This window comes from Canis lupus, chromosome 30 (assembly GCF_003254725.2).
Source record: "Canis lupus dingo isolate Sandy chromosome 30, ASM325472v2, whole genome shotgun sequence".
Lineage (NCBI taxonomy): Eukaryota > Metazoa > Chordata > Mammalia > Carnivora > Canidae > Canis > Canis lupus.
Window position 1 is genome coordinate 22,817,341 of NC_064272.1, and position 20,516 is coordinate 22,837,856.

A 20,516-nucleotide genomic window follows, 5' to 3' on the forward strand; every position below is an offset into this window, starting at 1 on the left:
TGAGTTGTTCCCATTTGTAAAATTAGAGGTGATGATGTCTAACATGTTTTACATTTAAAAAAATAATCACCAAGCAGAAGTGACAGCATTGTGCTAGTAGGAGACAGATGTATCCAGGAAGACCCAAGACAAACTGGAAAGACAAAATAAGTAAGGATGTACTGTAGCCGAATAAGTAATTGGTAAGGTTGTATGGATATCTTTTGAATTCTGTGTCTTAAAAAAGAGATCACATCCATTACCTCTTAAATGTTGACAAAAATGTCCGTATGTTTGCTTGCAAAGGAAAACCTCAATATGTTTAGAAAGGAAAGAATACTAGATACTAATTTTTTTGGCTACAGCACATGTAGAAATTCATGACATAAAGAAATAAAGAAAAAAAAAAAAAAAGAAGTAAAGACCCTCCAAGCCAAAACAACACAACCGCAAACAGACTGGATATGAAAAAACTTTCTCAAAAACAACTCATGGGTCAAAGAAGAAATCAAAACCACAGATTGAAACTATCATTTGAAAATAATGATAGAAACATTACTGTGGTAGAAATTATTGGCTGCCTTCCCAACATCAACAGGACATTGATTTTGTTGAGAGTGTCAATGACCAGCTAAACATCCCTGTTTCTCAATCTGCCCTTGGAGATAGGGGTGTGCATATGATTAACTTCTCACCAATAAGATAGATCTAAAATAATACTGGTGGGTGGGACTTCCAGGAAGGCTCCTTAAAAAGGTTGACTCAGCTGGCCTAATAAACCTTTGGGGTAGGTGATGCCGAGTTAGCCATCTTGTAATCCTAAAGTGTCTGATACATGCCAAAGGTAGATGAGTAGAAAGGTAAAAGAGGTGTTCCTCAGAAATACCTTGGCATCCATTGGACTTCCTGCCTCTGGCAAAAAAAATCCTAACTCTTAAGTTGCTCTTTTGGGTCTCTTTGTGAGTAGGAACCAACACAGTTCCTAACTTTGAAAATGTGGATCAGGGCAGCCCCGGTGGTTCAGCGGTTTAGCACCGCCTGCAGCCTGGGGTGTGATCCTGGAGACCTGGGATCGAGTCCCACGTCGGGTTTCCTGCATGGAGCCTGCTTCTCCCTCTGCCTGTGTCTCTGCCTCTCTCTCTCTCTCTCTCTCTCTCTCACTCTCTGTGTCTCTATGAATAAATAAACAAAATCTTAAAAAAAAAAAAAAAAAGAAAATGTGGATCAGATAGATGATTTTCTTGGAAAATGTGCTACCAGACTGACTCCAGAATAGAAGAAAAACTGAAAAAGGCCCCTAGCAGTGAAAGAAACGAGAGAGCTGTTATCTGTGACCAGTTGTTGGAGTTCTTCAGGTGGGGTGGAAGTGAATTTCTGGTGGGAGGCCTCAGAGTGTGGGCTGGGCAGGGCATCCTGCCTGGTCATCTATGTGCGGTCTCTTGACAATGGTGGCCACACCCCAGAAAGGTGATGGCACCGATTCTTGGCATTAGGACATATCCCAAAATAAAGGGCCCTGAGTCTTTAGTTTATTTTTTTATAACAAGTTTCAGATCAATGTGCTACTGGAGCCTTTTTGTTAAGAAAAAATAATGAGAAATTAGTTTTAATCATTTACTCTCATTGTCAGCCTCATGAACAAAGTAAAAAAAGTGTCCTGAACATTATATCCAAATAAATAGATTTCAAAGCAAGATCGTGCATAAAAAAAGTAAAAAGTGTTACTCCAACAGAAAGATCAGTAGTACAGGAGAAAGGAAAAAATGGTGAACATCAGAAATGCCTCTAGTCTTAATCGTTTCATGGAAAAGTACCGTGTTCTCAAGTGCTAGTAACTGGAACATCCTATTGGTTAAAGATAAATAGCATAAGGTGTGAGGAAACCAACTAAGGAAAAAAACAAAGCAACCAGAACAGCCTGTCAGCTAGAAACAGAATAAGGAGGTCATGCCAAAGGTGTCAGGTTATTATGCCCGTCTTCCACCCAAAGGCCAGGGTTCAAGCGCAGTGTTGACAACGCCATGGTCACTGAGGGCATCCAGAAAGGCCTGTTTGGATGAGCATTTGGTTCTGAAGTGGCCTTGCTGGTTAAAGTGTTCTGTTTCCTGTGAACTTTCCCCTCATAATCTTCATTTAAACAGATGTAATTCTAACCTAATGTCCTCTTTTCCCCCATCTTGCCCAGTAGCGGAAACGGTGAACCATGGAGCTGTATTTCGGCGAATACCAACACGTACAGCAAGAATATGGCGTCCATCTGAGACTCGCAAGCGATGATAGCAAAAAGCCAAGGAATTCCCAACACTCTAAGGCAGGCTCCTATGGTGTCAGTATTCGGGTGCAGGGAATCGATGGTCACCCCTACATAGTCCTGAATAACACAGAGCGGTGTCTGGCAGGCACATCTTTTCCTGAAAATGGGCCACCATTTCCATCTCCAATGAGAAGTAACCTGCCTCTGCATTCCAGCAACGGGTCCGTGCTGGAGGAGAGCAGCGCAGAGGAATTGCAGCTCCCAGAAAATCCGTATGCCCAGCCCAGCCCAGTAAGAAACCTGAAACAGTCCTCTCTCTTCGAAGGCAAGAACGGGGTTCTAGAACGCAAAGAGGGGCCAATGAAGCCATCCCACGTGTTGAACTTTCAGAGGCATCCAGAGCTTCTGCAGCCCTATGACCCTGAAAAGAATGAATCGAACTTGCAAAACCACCAGCCTCCTGAGCATAATTGGCTAAACACATTGACAGAAGAAGGTACCAACAATAAGAAGGCATGGACCTGCTTCCCCAAGCCTGGTAGTTCCCAGCCTACCAGCCCTCCTTTGGAAGATGCGGGCAAATCCGGCGTGACGGCCATCCGTTTGTGCAGCTCTGTGGTCATCGATGACCCCAAGAAGCAGACCTCAGTGTGCGTAAATGTTGAGAGCTGCACCGGGGAGGCGCTGGTAGGGGAGGCCCCTTCCCCTAGTGGGAGGTCCCCCACTGCCCACAGCCCGCACACCCATCCTGAAGCCAAGAAAGCCAGGCCGGACGTGCTTCCCTTCCGGCGACAAGATTCAGCGGGACCTGTCCTGGACGGAGCTCGGTCCCGGAGGTCCTCTTCCTCGTCGGCAACCCCCACGTCGGCCAACTCTTTGTACAGATTTCTGCTTGATGATCAGGAATGTGCCATCCACGCTGACAATGTGAATCGCCACGAAAACAGACGGTATATCCCCTTCCTGCCAGGAACTGGGCGGGATATTGACACGGGATCAATTCCTGGTGTGGACCAACTGATTGAAAAGTTTGACCAAAAACCCGGGCTTCAGAGGAGAGGAAGGCCTGGGAAGCGGAACAGAATCAATCCAGAAGACAGGAAGAGGTCCAGAAGCGTGGATAGCGCCTTTCCTTTCGGTCTGCAGGGGAACTCGGAGTACCTCAGCGAATTTAGCCGGAACCTGGGCAAGTCCAGCGAACACCTCCTCCGCCCGTCGCAGGTGTGCCCGCAGCGGTCACCTGCCCAGGAGCACCGCGGGAGACAGAGCGTGGGCCGCGCCTTCGCCAAGCTGCAGGGGGCCCACCTCCGGCCTGCCCAGCAGAGCAAAGATGGGAAAGCTCCAGCAAACAGAGGGGGTCGGGAGAGTACAAACACGCGTGTGTCCTCCCCCCCAGCCCAGAATAAAAAGGAGGACGAAATCAAGACAGCCACGGCGACGCTGATGTTACAGAATCGGGCCCTAGCGACTTCGCCCGACTCTGGTGCCAAGAAGATTTCTGTGAAGACATTTACTTCCGCCTCCAACACTCAGGTAATGCTAGTGGGTCTGGTCCGTCTGTTTTTCCTCCTTTTTAAATTTCTTCTGCTGCCCCATGCTGCAGGAGTCTACAGGGCTGCGGACCCTCCGTCTTGAATCACTAATTGCACAGCCAATTAGTTTTAGTTTTCCCCTACAGAGTTTTCAGCCTACTGCCAATTGTATGGTTTCCCAAGTTAATTCAGCTACAGCTGGAATCCCATTGTGGGCTTGTCTGTAAAGTGACTTGTCAACACTATATGCTTGATTTTTGTGTTGGCGTGTGTGTGAAATGTGAAAGTGTGCAGAATTCGCTTCCTCACAGAGGTTCAGTGCTTAGGTTTGTGTAGATACATTGACTTCTCTCATGAAATTGAGTGACTGGGTTAATATCTGGTCTGAGAAATTAGGTTAATTTTAATTTAGGTGAATCCTAAAGTGATGGAATTTATTTAAGTAATAAATATTTTTCCTAATTGCCAGGTATATGTGATGTTTAGTATGTTTAGTGTTTTGGTGGTACCAATAAAAAATAATGATAGTGGTAAAAATGATAATATGGTTGGTAAGTGTCAGGCACTATTTGTTATAGATTCTAGGATTGCACCAACCCTATGAAGGTAGATACTATTAATCTCTATTTACAGGTGAGAAAATTGAGGTGAGGAAAAGTTAAGTAACTTGCCCAAGGTCACAAAGCTGCTGAGTGGTGGGGCCAGTTGTAATGAGGATCCTTACCTGAGGAATTGTTTTCAGAAAATAGGAACATGTTTGGAAGCTTCTGCTTCAGGGTTTTGCCTTCTTCCTGGAAACTTTATCCTGTGGTCTAATACCAGGCTTTATTTTATGTTCCAGGCCACACCAGATCTGTTGAAAGGCCAACAAGAGCTCACTCAACAAACCAATGAGGAGACGGCCAAGCAGATACTTTACAATTACCTCAAAGAAGGGTTAGTGATTTTCCTTAAAGGAGCAAAGTCTTATCCTTTCTGATGTGGTCTTAATTTCCTTTACTGGGATCTTGTGTTTTGCTCTTCCTTCCTGCCTGTGTGAACTATTAGAGGCTTAGAGGCTGAGGAGTCAATGTCTGGGGTTTTCATAAGAGTATTTGAATCTTGGGGGGGGGGGGGTGGTAGATGTGAAGAGCAGGGGGATAATGAAAAAAATATATATATAAAACTTAATTTATTTTAAGTAATCTACATCCAATGTGGGACTTGAACTCATGACCCCACGATCAAGAGTTGCCAGCCAGGCGCCCTTATTTTTCAAATGACTCTTTATTGTTTGAAAAGTTCAAAGATGGGAAGAATGTCTACTCTTCAGTTTTGACTGAGTCTGCCACCTTGAGTTCTTCATGCATACAGTAGTAATCAATTGTCTCTTATTAGCAGTTATAAATAAAACCACCTTTTCCCCTCCCCAGAGTTGACATTGGCCAGGAGCCAATGCTTCCATGATATTTAAAGCATGTATGAGTCATTTAAAAGCACTGCCTTTCACATACTTATCTTGGAGGTTGAGTTTGAGTAATCTGGTTTTCAGTCCTTGCCTTAGATACTATAGGTCAGGAATTTGCAGTTTCTGTTTCCATTGTCTCATCTGATAGGATTAAAAAGGAAAAAAAGTTTTATAACCTGACGTGACTGCAAGTCTCTTGGCAAGTACTCATTGGTATGAAAACACTTCATATTTTTGCATCGTATCTTAAAATTACAGGGCTGACAAAATAGTTCAGAATACAAGAGGGGGCTCTTTTTGGCATGAGGGTGGGGGGGTGGTGGGGAGTAACTGAAGAGATTTTTCTAGGTAAGAACTAGTTGTTGGTGTCTCTCTGTGAAGGGTTTTACCATGTTAAGATTCAGGGAGAAGAACTTCTGATTTTTAAAATTCTATCTCTAAATTCTTTTATAATTTTTTGCTTATGATTTATTGAGAGACTAGTGAGCCAGACTTTAACGAGAGGTGATCATTTGAGGAAACGTATTTAAAATATTTTTCCTAATTGTCAGGTATATGTGATAAAAGGTGTTGTTGAAGTTAATAAAACTCTATCTAGAGGTGTTTGTGTGGCTTAGTCGGTTAAGCATCTCGCTTTGGCTCAGGTCATGATCTTGGGGTCCTGGGATCGAGCCCCACATCAGGCTCCCTACTTAGTGGGGAGTTTGCTTCTCTCTCTCCTTCTGTTCTCTCTCTCTCTCTTTCTCTCTCTCAGTTGCTTGTGAGTAAATAAATGAAATCTTTTAAAAAACAAGCAAAAAAACTCTTATCTGATCATTACCTGTGAAAGTGTAGATAGAGCTAATCTCAGCTTTGGCGATCAATTTTTTTAAACACAGGCTAAAAATGAGTTAAAGTCACTGTAGATCATTCTTAGTATGAGATTTACAAGTAAAGTGTGTGGCTATGGGTTGTGTGTGAGAGAGACACACAGAAGAAATTCCGTGCTGGAATAAGGAATTTGAGTCAACAAATTACTGAATTTTCACTGTATTTTTTTTCTCCAGGCTTAGAATGTGGGTACATCTCTTTCACATGTTTGGAAATGGGAACCCTAGTCCCAACTTGAGTGTTAACATATAACAATTTATTTGAAGAGAAATACACCATCCTGTTCTTCTCATTCTGGTTTTGTCTGCAGCCTTAATTAATTCATACCTCTTGTAGTTTATTTTCTTATTTTGTGTGTCCTGGCACCTCAAGTATCCTGAGACTCATGGTTGTGTACCCCTCACTGTTTTTTTCTGCTGCTGCCTCTTTTCCAGAAGCACCGATAATGATGATGCGACTAAACGGAAAGTCAACCTGGTCTTTGAGAAAATCCAGACTTTAAAGTCTCGAGCAGCAGGGAGCACACAAGGAAATAATCAAGTAAATTGGAGTTCTGTATTCTGCAGAGGGTGTTTAACTCAGAATGTGGTGAACAAATTGCAAATTGTTTCTTCAGCCTGTACATTTGGTTATTGCAGTAAGTGGGAAGTTACCTGAGTAGTGAGCAGGACCTAAGACGGAAGATCATGTTGTAAATATTATGCACCCGCCTTTTTTTCAGAAAGGTTTTAAGAGATTTCATTTTAAAAGTATGTAACATATAACAAGATGGAACAAAAAAGGTGGTGACATTTAGAGAAAATAAGAATAGGAAGAACAAATTGAAAATCATGGCAACTCTAACATGTCCAAAGTATCGAAGGAAAGTGAGTGTGAACTGGACACAAGCTCTAGAACTTCAGAAAATAAGAAGAGGATAAGAACAAGAGAATAAAAAAAAAAATAAAAATAAAAAAATAAAATTAAATTAAAAAAAGAACAAGAGAATAAGGAATAGAGGCCAGTGAGGCCAACCAGCATGAGTGAATGCAAAAAGCAGTGGAGTGGGGCCAAAATCTTTTTTTAAAAAACTTGCCTGTTTTATTTATTATACCGGCTTCCAGTTGGGACTTGGAGATTTTTTTTATGTGGTTAAAGGAGTCATCTTGTATTTGATGAACATCTGCTATGTGCCAGACCCACCTTGTGCCCTGAAAGGAAGCAACATTTAAGAGGGATGACTAGAAGCTTATTCTTCAGTCCTGCACCATCTTTCTGGGACACACTTCTTTCTGGTGTGGGACACACTTCTTTCTGGTGTGTCTTCTCTTTCCCTACTGGGGAATTCTGCAGGGAAAGGAAAGAGTGCACCAGAGACAGTTCACAGGAAGTTTGTCTATAGCTTCTTTTTTTTATTTAAAGAATTTTTTTTTTTTAAAGAATTACGGAAGTTTCCATTGTAGGCTGAAGAGGATGGGCCATCATCAATGGGCTTTGAACAGGAATGACTAGTGTCGTATTTGTAGAAATTCATTCCTTTGTAGTTTTTGGAGAGAAGTAGGATGAGAGGAAGGGAACCAGTTAATCTGCTGCCGAGTGAAGCCAGGGATGATGAGAAGGTGAACCATAATGTTCAGACTTCTGGCTGGGAGCACGGCACCATGACTGCTTCATTGCCTGTTATTTTCTGAATCTGATTATCTGTGAGTACAGGCTTTGGAGTTTTATCTTTTTTGGTGTCAGTTGAATGATTTCCTGTGAGAGAAGGAAGGACCATATTGGAAAAAGCAGGATAAGCAGAGTTTTCGTTTGGGTGAGAACAATGTACGATTTGCCTCATTGGGTTGGATTTAGATTTCCGTAACAGACTGTTCTCATTTTGCCTAAGAAAATAGGAAGTCCTGTGTTTTTGTTGATGGTTGGGTTCAGTTAACTTCACAGGAGTAGGTGAGGAAGTAGCTCATTCCAAGTCCACACATAACTCACACCTGGATTCAGGCACGTGAGAGCCAAGACACGGCTTTTCCTAGCTTTGATTCCTGCTTTTTATCCCTTTTCCTCCATTCTGTGGTGTTCTAACCACTTTCTTGTAGGATTTTAGCCAAATCCTTTGGAGCGCATCTTCCTGTTATTATAGCCATGGAAAAAAAATGAGATCCTTAATATTCATACTCAGAGTCTGTTTTCTAATAGACTCTCCAATCAGACCCCTCTTTGTTATATCTGCCTTCATTATGGAAATGTAGCATCTAAAAGAATAAAGCAAATTCAGCCACGATACATTTATTTACTACTTGTATACAGGCATATGCAGAGAGCGAGAAAATCTCAGGTTCTGGAATAATAATTTCCAATATAGTGGAAGTTCTGTAACAGATTGTATGAGGAATCTGGCAAACACAGAAACCTGGGCTTTGGATATAACCTTAGGCAGTGAAGGAATCTTCAACAAATACTAATTTTTATCTTTTTACATTGCTTTGTTGGGGTGTGACTTATATACACTAAATTGCACAAATCTTAACTGTAGAGTTCATTGAATTTTTAGTATAGGTGCGTGTCCATGCACACACCACCCAGATAAGATGCATAGCACTCTGATCACCCCCAGAAGGTTTCCCTGCACCCCTTTCTCTAGAGGGGTTTACATTTGAATGGAGTCTTAAGATTTTGATGTTACTGTTCAGATTACATTTTGGAAGAGAAAACAAAGCATCTCAAACATTTACATTAGGGTATCTCTGCAATTAATTACAGGCTTCTAATTCTTCATCTGAAGTCAGAGATCTGCTGGAACAGAAAAACAAGCTGACCACAGAAGTGGCTGAACTTCAGAGACAGCTTCAACTAGAAGTCAAGGTATCTGATATTTCCTTTATGTTATTTTTTAGATTTTTGTTTTGCAAAGAATATTTTAAGCAAATCTGGATGCCCAAGTGAAGCAAAAGCCAGTTTATTTTCCTGCTAAAAGAATTGTTCCTCTTACCACTGAGTAAATTCCTGTATATTTGGCTCCTGCTGTCCAAAGAACTTAAAAGAAATTTTTTTAAAGTAGCTAAAATCTATGACTACCATTTGCTTTTATTTTTTTTTACTTTATTTTATTTTAAGATGTTTTATTTGTTTATTTATGAGAGATGCGGGACTCGATCCCAGCACCCTGGGATCATGACCTGAGCCAAAGGCAGATGCTCATCCACTGAGCCACCCAGATGCCCGACACTATTTGCTTTGACAGAGTAAAACACTGTTGGAGTCAGGCAGTCCAGTAGGAAACTAAATACATATGAAATATCCGAACTGAGTAATGGAAATAGCAGACTGAAGTTTAGCTGTCTTTATTTCTTTTGGGAGTATTACAACTCATTCAATATTTGATACTCTTTCTAGCTGCAAACCCCCAGCCTAATGATGTGAGTTCATTAAATTGTGTGATAGGGGCAGCCCAGGTGGCTCAGTGGTTTAGCGCGCCTTCAGCCCAGGGCCTGATCCTGGAGACCCGGGATCGAGTCCCGCGTCGGGCTCCCTGCGTGGAACCTGCTTCTCCCTCTGCCTGTGTCTCTGCCTCTCTCCCTCTCTCTGTCTCTCATGAATAAATAAATTAAATCTTTAAAAAATAAATAAATAAATAAATTGTGTGCTAAGTAAGCGCAAAGGCGTGGAGGCCGTCAAGAGTTTCAAGGGAGTCTTCTGTGGCATTACATTAACGTTCAGGGGAGGTGCTTTAAAATCACATGTGTTCATGTTAGAATCAGCAGAACATCAAAGAAGAGAGAGAGAGAATGAAAGCAAATTTGGAGGAGCTCCAGGGCCAGCATGATAGTAAAGTGGAAGAGAACTCCATGCTACAGCAGCGCCTGGAAGAGAGTGAAGGGGAGCTCCGCAAGAACCTGGAGGAGTGAGTTCTGGCCCAAGAGCCTGTGCCCTTCCTGGGTTCTTGTATCCGAGGTAGCAAGAACCTTTTTGTCCGTTTACTACGACCCAGCTTTCCAAATACTACTATAGGGGCCTCTGACCCTTCCTTCTCTCCCTCTTATCCTTGTAAAATTGTGAAGCTGGTGACACATGGAGACTGGTAAGCACTCTCCATGGACTGTACCCAGCCTCCAAAAGGCATGTCCTATGACTTCTGAAATCTCCCAGTTTGTGGATTTTATCCTGAATGATGCCGACCCGATACTTATGTTGAGTTTGCAGAGAGGGAAAGTCAAAACCACGATGGCCCTGTCATTGTGTCATAGTAAAATCTGTGACAAAAGGATCTGAAACCAAAGTCTGAAAATGTACAGTGCTATTAAGCTCTTTGGCCGTGGTGGACTCCTTAAGTAAAGGTTTAACCAGGACTGAAATTGAGAAGGAAATTCAAGAAAAATAAGGCATTGTATAATAAAATAATTTGATTGCCTTTGCAATTTTGACAATGTGGTGTTTGCTTTTTAAAACATTTTTAGAGGTTAATTTTGGAAAAATTTGTGAAAAAAAAAAACAAAATTTAAGGTGTACTAAATAGATTTTACAAAATCAAAAGGTAAAATAGTTGTAAATTTAGATTTAGAACAGTGGCTGGCAAACTTTTTCTGTCTGATATTAAATACTTTATGGTTTATGGGCCATCTGGTCTCTCTGTTGGACCCATTCAATTCTGCCATTGTATTGTGCAGATGACCATGGGTAACACATAAATAAATGAGCATGGCTATATTCTGATAAAACTTTATTTACAATATTTGACTGTGGGCCAAATTGGCCAGTAGACCATAATTTGCTGATTCTCCTGAGGCTGATGACAGAGTAGGGGGGTAGGGAAAAGGGTGGCTTTGGTGAAAGCATTATCAAAGAGGTTGTGGGTTTTTGGGTCAATTTCTTATCTTTCTTATTGTCTAAATTATAATACTCTGTGCTTTCCTTTTGGGGAAGAAACTGCCACCTTATATAACTTTATAACCTTCCCCATTACATTGGTTTGAGTTCTCAATGGCCTTCTTATTGGGCAAATTAGACTCAAGACATAAGTTCTTACCAGTGCCTTTTCTGGTTTGTGATTCCTTGTTCAGTATAGAACAGAGAATCAGAGGCTCCTTGGGGCTTTAGATAACTCTGCTTGACCACCTAAAGGTTTGAAATTAGTTTGGATGAGAAAAAGGAGGGCCTAGGACATATTCTCTGATGGGTTTCCTCCCGTGCCAGATTGTTCCAGGTGAAGATGGAACGGGAACAGCACCAGACTGAGATCAGGGATCTCCAGGACCAGCTCTCAGAAATGCATGATGAATTGGACAGTGCTAAACGATCTGAGGACAGGGAAAAGGGAGCCCTGATTGAGGTAAGGGGGGCTGTGGGATCCGGTGATGAGAGGCCCCATCTGCCTGGAGAGGATGGGATGGGTGGAGGTGGGGGGGAGACTGGATATGATGAACCATATTCTGTTATGTGCATTTGCTCCACTGTGCCTATGGCTAGATTCCATAAAAATATCATGTAATACTTTTTAAACTTTGTCTTAGGAAAAATTTCAACCATACAGGAAGGTAGAAAGAGTAATTTGTTAACCCCATAGAGCCCCAACCCAAATGCACCAGTTGTCAACATTTGTCATACTTACCCTGTTTCTTCACATCCATTCATTTTTCCTATTATTTTTTCATCAGTTCATCTATTTGTCTTTGCTGAATGATTTCAAAGTAAATTATAGATAATACCACATTTCACCCCTAAATTCTTTGGCATGCATCTTTAAAAAATTAGGGATTTTGTTATAACCATAATACTATAATCATGCCTAAAACAATTAGTAATTCTTATAACAATAATTCTAATACCTGGTCCTTATTCAAAATTTTTTCAGTTGGCCCTCAAATATATATATATATATACTTATATATATATTTATATTTATATTTATACGTATATTTAAAGATTTATTTATTTATTTATGATAGAGAGAGAGAGTGAGAGGCAGAGACACAGGGGGAGGGAGAAGCAGGCTCCATGCCGGGAGCCTGACGTGGGACTCGATCCTGGAGCTCCAGGATTGCGCCCTGGGCCAAAGGCAGGCGCTAAACCGCTGCGCCACCCAGGGATCCCCCCTCAAGTATATTTTATAATTGCTTCCCCCACCCCCAAGCCATGATCCAATCAAGAATTGTATATTGCTTTAATTGTTCTCTCTGAGTTTAATTATCTTAGTATAGATCCTGCCACCAATTTCCTATTGCCTGCTCTCTTTCTTCTATCCCATTGATTTTCCAGAGACCAGACCAATGGCTCACATTTCTGAATTTGTTTATTTTCATATGGTATCCATTGACTTGTTCTACGTCCATCATTTCCAGTAAATTTGAAGTGAGATCTAAATAGTAATAGATTCAGGTTAAACTTTGGGCAAAAACACTTTGTAAGTCATGCTAGTCATGGGAAAGCATTTTAAAGATGTTCATGCCCATATAGCATTTACCACAGTTTTTGTTTAAGGCCCCCACAAGAGTGGAAGCTCCAGGAAGCAGGGTTGGTGATGGTTGGCTTAGCATTTTATTCATAGCAGCTATCCCAGTGTCTGGGACATATAGCACGTGGTAAATATTTGGTGGCTGGTTGGATGGATGCGTTATGAACGAATGAGTGAATGAATGAATTTATTTGCTATATACATAGGCTGCCTGTCTGGCTTCCACCCATATCAGTATATTTCCTGTTGAATATTCAATTCTTAGTGATTCTTAGAGTCAGTGGATGAGGTGGACTCTTTCCTCTGCTTACCATTGATTAATTATTGTGTGGTTTCCCAAAGACGATCGTTATCTCTTGCCTGAATTAAATCACCATCCTGTTGAGGGGATAGATGCACACATAGGTTGTGAAGATCTACATTTTTTTTGTTGGGAATGGGTATAATTGGGCATTAGAAATAGAACGTCTATCTCTGTGCCCATTTAGATGTTTTGATATTGGCTGTGTTATCAGAACCTGTATTTTTGGTATAGTTTTGAAGCTTATTTCCTTATAAGTTTCAGTTTGTAGGAACAGTCAACAAATAAATGATACGCAATTTAGAATAATGTAATAAAAAAAAAAAAAAGGAGGAGGAGATACCACACAAAAATGAAACAATAAAGGTACCTTGTCAGCATTTACTTCTCATTTTCTGCAGCTTTCTCCCTGATGGCCTGGGTCTTTTTTTTGTCCTGGTCTTGGAGTTCAAATTTCTGGCTGTCTCCAAGTCTTGGCTGTCAAGTATTTTCTCACACCCTTCCTTGTTTAGTTTTGGAGTAATTCTCCAGGAGGGATTTTAGTTCTTGCTCTTTGGAACTTAGAGTTTGCTCCCCATGATTTCACGGTAGCAGAGAGCAGAATGCTGGTGGCCACTCAGTATAGGTGTTTTCATGAATTCATTTCTCTCTCTCTCTCTCTCTTTTTTTTTTTAAAGATTTATTTATTTATTTATTCATGAGAGACAGAAAGAGGCAGAGACACAGGCAGAGGGAGAAGCAGGCTCCACACAGGGAGCCCAATGTGTGACTCGATCCCAGATCCCCAGGATCATGCCCTGGGCCGAAGGCAGATGCCAAACCGCTGAGCCACCCAGGGATCCCCTGAATTAATTTCTCATATGGGCAGAAGGGAGTTGTTTCTCTTCTCCCCACATGAGCATCTCTGTCTCCACTTAGACCTTTCCTCCTGAGAAGGCCTTGGGCGTCTTAGCACCTATTTCTCTCTTTATCCAATGACCTTTATCTTAAAAACCACCACTTTGTGGTATTAATACTGCTTCTTGGGGATCCCTGGGTGGCTCAGCAGTTTAGCGCCTGCCTTCGGCCCAGGGCGTGATCCTGGAGACCCGGGATCGGGTCCCACATCAGGCTCCCTACACGGAGCCTGCTTCTCCCTCTGCCTGTATACTTCTCTTTCTGTGTATCTCATGAATAAATAAATAAAATCTTTAAAAATAATAATAATACTGCTTCTTGTGGCTCTACCTTCTTCTAGGGGCTGAGTTACAAAGACAAGGTACATTAGAATGAGGCTTTTAAAATGGGTGTATTTGTCACTAAAATATGAAAACCTCATAAAATGGGGGCTCCTGGGTGGCTCAGTCAGTTAAGCATCCAACTCTTAATTTCAGCTCCAGTCATGATCTCAGGGTCGTGAATTTGAGCCTTACATTGGGCTCTGCACTGAGCATGGAGCCTGCTTTCTCTCTCTACCTTTCCCTTCTCCCTCCCTCCCTCCCTCCCTCCCTCCCTCTGGTCTTCCTCCCCTGTTTGTGTGCTCTCTTTCTCTCTCTCAAAACAAAATTAAAAATTTTTAAACTTTTTTTTTTTTTTTTTTTATGATAGTCACAGAGAGAGAGAGAGAGGCAGAGACATAGGCAGAGGGAGAAGCAGGCTCCACGCACTGGGAGCCCAACGTGGGATTCGATCCTGGGTCTCCAGAATCACGCCCTGGGCCAAAGGCAGGCGCCAAACCACTGCGCCACCCAGGGATCCCAAAATTAAAATTTTTAAACAGTATAAAATGGAATTTTAAAATGGAGGGGTGGCAGAAACATATTTTCCTAACATATTATTGACTATTTTTATTTCTACATCTTCTATTTTTATTTCTACATTTATTTCTACATTGCCTCCGTATCATTGATAGCTTTCATCTACTCTTACAGCTTTGATACCTGCTTTTAAAAGCTCTTTTTTCAAGGGTCATCTGGGTGGCACAGTCAGTTGAGCATCTGACTCTTGGTTTGTCTCAGGTAGTGATCTTGGGGTCATGAGATCAAGCCCCATGTCAGACTCCGAGCTTAGGGTGGAGTCAGCCTCAGATTCTCTGTCCCTCTCCTGCCCCTTCTTTGTGTGTGCATGCTCTTGCTTTCTCTCAAATGAATAAATAAATAAATCTTTTTAAAAGTTCATTTGTCAGAAACAGTTTTCCTTATTATACTCTATAGTCATCATATTTCATTTTTAAAGGAGATAAACCATAATAAATGTCATCTTTCTTTTATATTTATTGTTTTTCTCTTTTCTTCCCCCAATACATAAAAATGTGTTGAACGTTTTTCACATGTATCCTTTTACTTCCTTAGAAAAATTTCCTAAGGTTAAGTTCCCAGAAATGATGTCACTGTACAGTTTATGGCTTTCCATAAAAATGTAGCTTCACAAATTTAAATAGAAGACTTTCCCATCTCCTATGGATTCTTGTGTGGACACCTTATTGATTCTAAAAGAGGAAGGTGTTATCTGTGCTGTTGGTAAGTCTCTTAAGTTGCTGGATTTTCTCACTAACTGAAACCTATAGTTGTTGTCCTTTCACCTGAAATCCTATTTCCTTATAGGTTCAGTTTAGCACATTTGACCTTGCTCTATTTTGTATCTGTCCCTTTCTTCTACAAGCCAGTTAATTCAAGAACACGTTGGTTTTGCTTCTTCCCCCATTTCATGCCTCACACAGTGCCAAGCAACAGAGCAAATGGATAAATTTCAGTATTTAAATTATTTTAGAGCTGTCACTATTTTAAGGGAATAATTCTGAACTGAACCACATGCTCCTTTGCCTTTTTAAGTACAATGTACTGAGCATATATTAATGAATATAATTTAATTGACTAGTTTATTGACTTATTTATAGTGGTAACTAGGATAAGGATGAGCCTCAGTTTTGGTGATGTGTTTTCAGGCTGGTAATGAGAGACACAGAAAAGAAAACAGAGCACATCTGCTCTTAAAATAGCCGATATTGCTGGCTTTCTGATTATTTGCCTCTTTCCTGTAACAGGAGGAATATTATCTACTGCAGTCTTTCTGTAAGATTAGTTAAGGCACAGTTAATTTCTTTGTGTCAGTGTGGGTCTCTCTGGAGGTTCACCCTTACTGTTTCAATCAGGCTCCTTTGAGTTGTCAGCAGTGTTTAAAACATGACCTATGGTGTCAATACCACTAATAAAATAGACCCTATCGCCTCGTCATATTCAATTTATTCTTCATATCTTAATAAAAAATGGCCTGGGGGATTCTGATAACAGATTATAGTCATGGCTGAGTTTTCCATGGCATTTGGCTTAGAACAGGCTCTTAAACACAGTGAACATTAAATACTGCTGCTTTTAAGTGTTTGGAAAAGGTCGAAGGCTTTTTGTTTTGTGAGGCTTGCCGTAATGCACAAGCTTTTTTCATGAAATCTCTTTTAATACTTTCCATTTTGTTTAATAACATTGGACCCCAATACAAAACCAGTAAAGTAATAGTAAGAATAAAGCTAAAAAAAAAAGAAGGAAGGAAGAAAGAAAGTAAAAAATACCATTCTCTTAGGATAAGCCATATAACTGACCAAAATTAAGATGATTTTGTTATTCTTAGTTAAATAGTTGGTGGTTCTGAACTTTTTTTTTTTTTAAACTCAAGTTACAAAAATGATTACAAAGCAAGTTTTCAACCACTTCTTTGTCCATAAGTGTATTTCCCTCCATTCTGGGAGTAATGGGTGAACATGAGACCTTGCTCTAAGTGCCATGACAGGGGAGTTTCTAATTACCCACCATCGTCTTTTTTTTTTTTTTTTTAAGGTTTTATTTATTTATTCATGAGAGACAGAGAGAGGGAGAGAGGCAGAGACACAGGCAGAGGGAGAAGCAGGCTCCCTGCAGGGAGCCTGACATGGGACTTGGTCTCAGGTCCCCAGGATCAGGCCCTGGGCTGAAGGCGGCGCTAAACCGCTGAGCCACCCGGGCTGCCCCCACCATCATCTTTGATGGGAACATGCAGTGCTGACAGATGGACCTTGGTGCAACAGAGTCTGGTAATTTCCCTGGCATTTGCCAAAATGCAAGTACTTGGGATATTTTGGTACCATAATTGTATTGATCTGAGGATAGACTATGCTTAGAAATGAAATCTCTAACAGTAATATACTTATAGGATATTACTATACATTTACAAATTTTAATTAAAAGCTAAAAAAATATGTGTTTCATCAGCTGTGATCTGCTTTCTAGGCCATTCTTCTGGGGGAAAAATTATATAATTCCCTATCAACTACAATTTTGATATGAAACCTTTTATGCATCCTTTGCATCCTTTCAATGAGTGTGGGCCACAGATAGAGACTCTATAGAACTTCCGGGAAACATGTACACAGAAGAGATCAGCATTTTTCTCAGTTTGACATGGAATACCTGTGAATAGGTGGTGTGTGAAATAAGGCCCTCTATAAGCAAGTAAATTGCTGCCTCGGATATTCTGGTGTGTGCGGGTCAGTGTACCTGCTGTCAGGACTGCCCCTTGCTGCTACTACTAACAGCTAGGTCCCAGAGTGTACTTTCTTTTTCTTTCAGGTTCCCTACTTTCCTTTTCAGTACATCTCTTTTTTTCTTTTAGAGGTGGACCTTCTCACAGGCTCTTCCAGCCAAATACAGTGTTCGGTTGCGTTTGCATCTAAGAGACTGAACATGGTATAGTTGTTTGCTCCTCAGCTCCTCTTGGGTATGTAGGCTTGTCATCAGGCCCGCAGAGGCGGTATGATAAAGAGCAGGGGCAGTGGCATCCAGCCAGTATCCCACTCTTGCACGCATAAGCTGTGTGATCGTAAGGATGTTAGTGTCACAGACCTCTATGCTTGTTTGTTTTTTTTTTCCAATTTGTGAATGAGGATAATATTATTTTTGAATATTCATCTCCTGGGATTTTTGGAAATGCTTAGCACAGGTCTTCTTACATGCTAAGTATCAAGCATAGTCAAATTTGTAGCTTCTCCCTGCCCACATACATACACACTGCCTAGGTTTCTATCTCCTGGATACTTTTTTATATGCAGCTAGCCTGGATGCATATAGGTTTTGAAGGTGCTGATTCCAGTTGGCCACAGCCTCCCTTTGTTTCCTTTGGTTGGTGTCTGCAGAGACGTGTGCTCATCTCTGATGGATATTTACTTATGTTTTTAAATATATATATTTTTTCTCCTTTCTTTGGCTTGAGATGATTGGCAATAAGGCTACTGAGGTGATGAAGTAAAGTTTTTGAAATCTCTTGTCCTCCTCAGTCTCTACCCTGGAAAACTTCCAAGTGCTTTGAGGTGATATGGTGAAGTGTAATCTGATTGGATTTGTACAACATAGACCACTTAGGCAATGGCCGCAGCCACGGATAACGGCACGTTGGTGTCAGACGGACCATAAAAACCTAGGTTCTTGACATGCATCGGTGGCAGTACACAAAAGGCAGCACAAAACACAGATATATCCTGGAAAAGATTAGTGTGGGGAGAGGAACTGCCTTATCATCAAAACAACTGAGAAATGTGTGAGAATAAGAGCAGGAAATGGGGGTTAGAATCACAAGGACTCTCAGGAAGAGGCTGGCAGAAAGCCCAGGAAGACCTGCAGGGGTAGCCAGTAGCAATAGTGATGGGGAGTCTCTGGTGCTCTTTAAGGAGGGGTTAGCAGCATCTCCACCAGGATGTCCTCCTTTGACAAATATCAGGACAGGCTATCTTTTCATAAGATTTGCATAGGTGTTCTGTGCTTGGTGCTTTGGAAGAATCAGAATTTCCCTAGTTACCTGGATGAATCTCTTGACGTTTCATCAGAACTTATTAGTTGCCTGCTAGCAAGATTCTGGAAGGGCCAAGTCTTGGTCTAAGCAGTGCAGCTCTACCCTGGGACTGCAGAGCTTCCCCTGGTTCAATGGATGTGCATGTCCCGGAGAAAGGGAAAGAGATTCCATTGCCAGTTATATTTTCATCCCTTCATCAGTGACATACTTCTTGAATGGCAAGTACTTTCCCATCTCTGAGGCCTTGGCTCCCCAGATGGCAGCCATTCCTCTGATTCCCCAGAAGTCCAAGAAAACAGGAAGTGTATTGACTCAGAAGCCACTAGTGAAAACAAAGACTGATTTAGAATTCTGGTTATCTCCCGACTTCTGCTGTACTGCACATGTTAATTCATTTATATTCAAAACAGACACATTCCCAATAACGTTGATCCAGTGCACCAAAACTATATGATCAGATCTATATCCTCCTTTCAAGGGGCTGATGGTCTAGCAGGGGAGGAAAGAAAACAGAAAACCCTATGGACTGCAAGGGTAAAAGTATTAAATGCTCTGAGATGTACAGCTAAAGTGAGATGAGTATCAGGAGGGGGATTCAAGGAAGACTTCTTGGAGGAGGTCCTGCTGTATCTGACTCTGGAGATTTTCTGAAAGGCAAAGAGAGGCGGGAATGAGAGGGAAAAAGAGCACTCGAGACAGAGGATGCATATGGATAATGTCATAGGAGCCACAGGGGAGTGACTGGATGCAGGCAGCAGTTGAGTGTCAGGAGAGCCTAAACCAGGGATGTGAAGGAAAGGATCTAAGATGTTCCAGAACTAACTTTTTAGTTGTGATGGGCAAGAGCAAAAGAGGTCAAGGATGCTTCCAAACCCCCAAGTAGGTTGTGCTGTTTGTAAGAATAATGAACAAAGTAGGAGGAAAGGAAGGAACATGAAGAATTCACCGAAAAATATGAATCTACTGAATCTGAGGTGCCTGTGGGACATCCATATGGATATATCTGGCAGGTCACTGGAAGTGCAGGTCTGAATTCAGATAAGAGTCAGAGGTAAAGGTTTGGGAGTTCCTTGCTTAGAATTAATAGTCAGAGGGAAAAATAGATGAACTTGCCAAAAAAAGAAAGAATGCAGAGCTACATTCTTGGGGATCATCTTAGCTTTTGGGAAGAGGGAGAGAAAAGCCAGAGAAGATTGTCATAGAAAAAGCAGCCTGAGGGAAGAAAACAGAAGCATGTACTGTCTTTCAGTTACAAGGCAAAAGAGAATTTTAAGGAGACAGGTGGGGAGGATCAAAGAAGGGTCTAGAAAAGTAAGGACTGGAAGAAGCCTGGATCTGGTGATTAAGAGGTCACTACGACCTTGGAGAGGACAGTTGTAGTGCAATAGGATCCAAAGCCATATAGCAAGAGGTTAAGGAGTGACTGTGTGGTGAAGAAGCACAGTGGACAGAAATTATACTTTCAGAAAGTGTCACGGAGAAGTTTGTTTTTTTGGGTTTGGTTTTGTTTTTTGTTTTGCCCTTGACCCAGTGGATTCTTGCTCCCTGAGGGAAGGAACATAGATCCGAGCAAAGAGAAGGGAAGGGAGGAAAATGGCAGAAAAAAAGATCACAGATGTTGGAGCGGGCCGGCAAGGGGCAGCTGGATGTGTGCATGAAGTGGCTGCGGGTGGGAGAACAGCCAGGTGGAGAGGAAGGGGAAGTGGCCGTGTCTGAGTCCTGCCAACGTGAAGTGAGCACATCCCGGGCTTGAGGAGAGCTTAGTGGATGTGGGACAAAGATGGCGAAGTGAAAGGAATGCTGAGCTTTTGGCAATACACACTTGGGTTTAGGGAATGCTATTTGTAGTGGAACTTGTTGCTCCGGTTTTGGGACTTCCCTCAGGAGCTCTTGGCAGTTCACAAGGGGAGAATGTG

The 20,516-nt window shown here is 41.6% G+C and overlaps 1 protein-coding gene across 6 annotated transcripts in view; it reads left to right on the forward strand.

Annotated features, from left to right (window-relative positions):
- Positions 1–20,516, forward strand: part of CGNL1 (cingulin like 1) — a 186,820-nt gene that overhangs the window by 81,284 nt on the left and 85,020 nt on the right. For 4 of the 6 annotated variants that reach the window (XM_025472669.3, XM_025472672.3, XM_025472673.3 and 1 more), the window contains 6 exons: positions 2,165–3,766; positions 4,607–4,701; positions 6,517–6,622; positions 8,819–8,920; positions 9,811–9,959; positions 11,249–11,384. In XM_025472669.3, coding sequence (XP_025328454.1) covers positions 2,183–3,766; positions 4,607–4,701; positions 6,517–6,622; positions 8,819–8,920; positions 9,811–9,959; positions 11,249–11,384 — 2,172 coding nt within the window. In that variant the 5' untranslated portion in view covers positions 2,165–2,182. The remainder of the gene's footprint in view (positions 1–2,164; positions 3,767–4,606; positions 4,702–6,516; positions 6,623–8,818; positions 8,921–9,810; positions 9,960–11,248; positions 11,385–20,516) is intronic. The other 2 variants (XM_035708820.2, XM_049104133.1) reach the window with 1 other exon arrangement.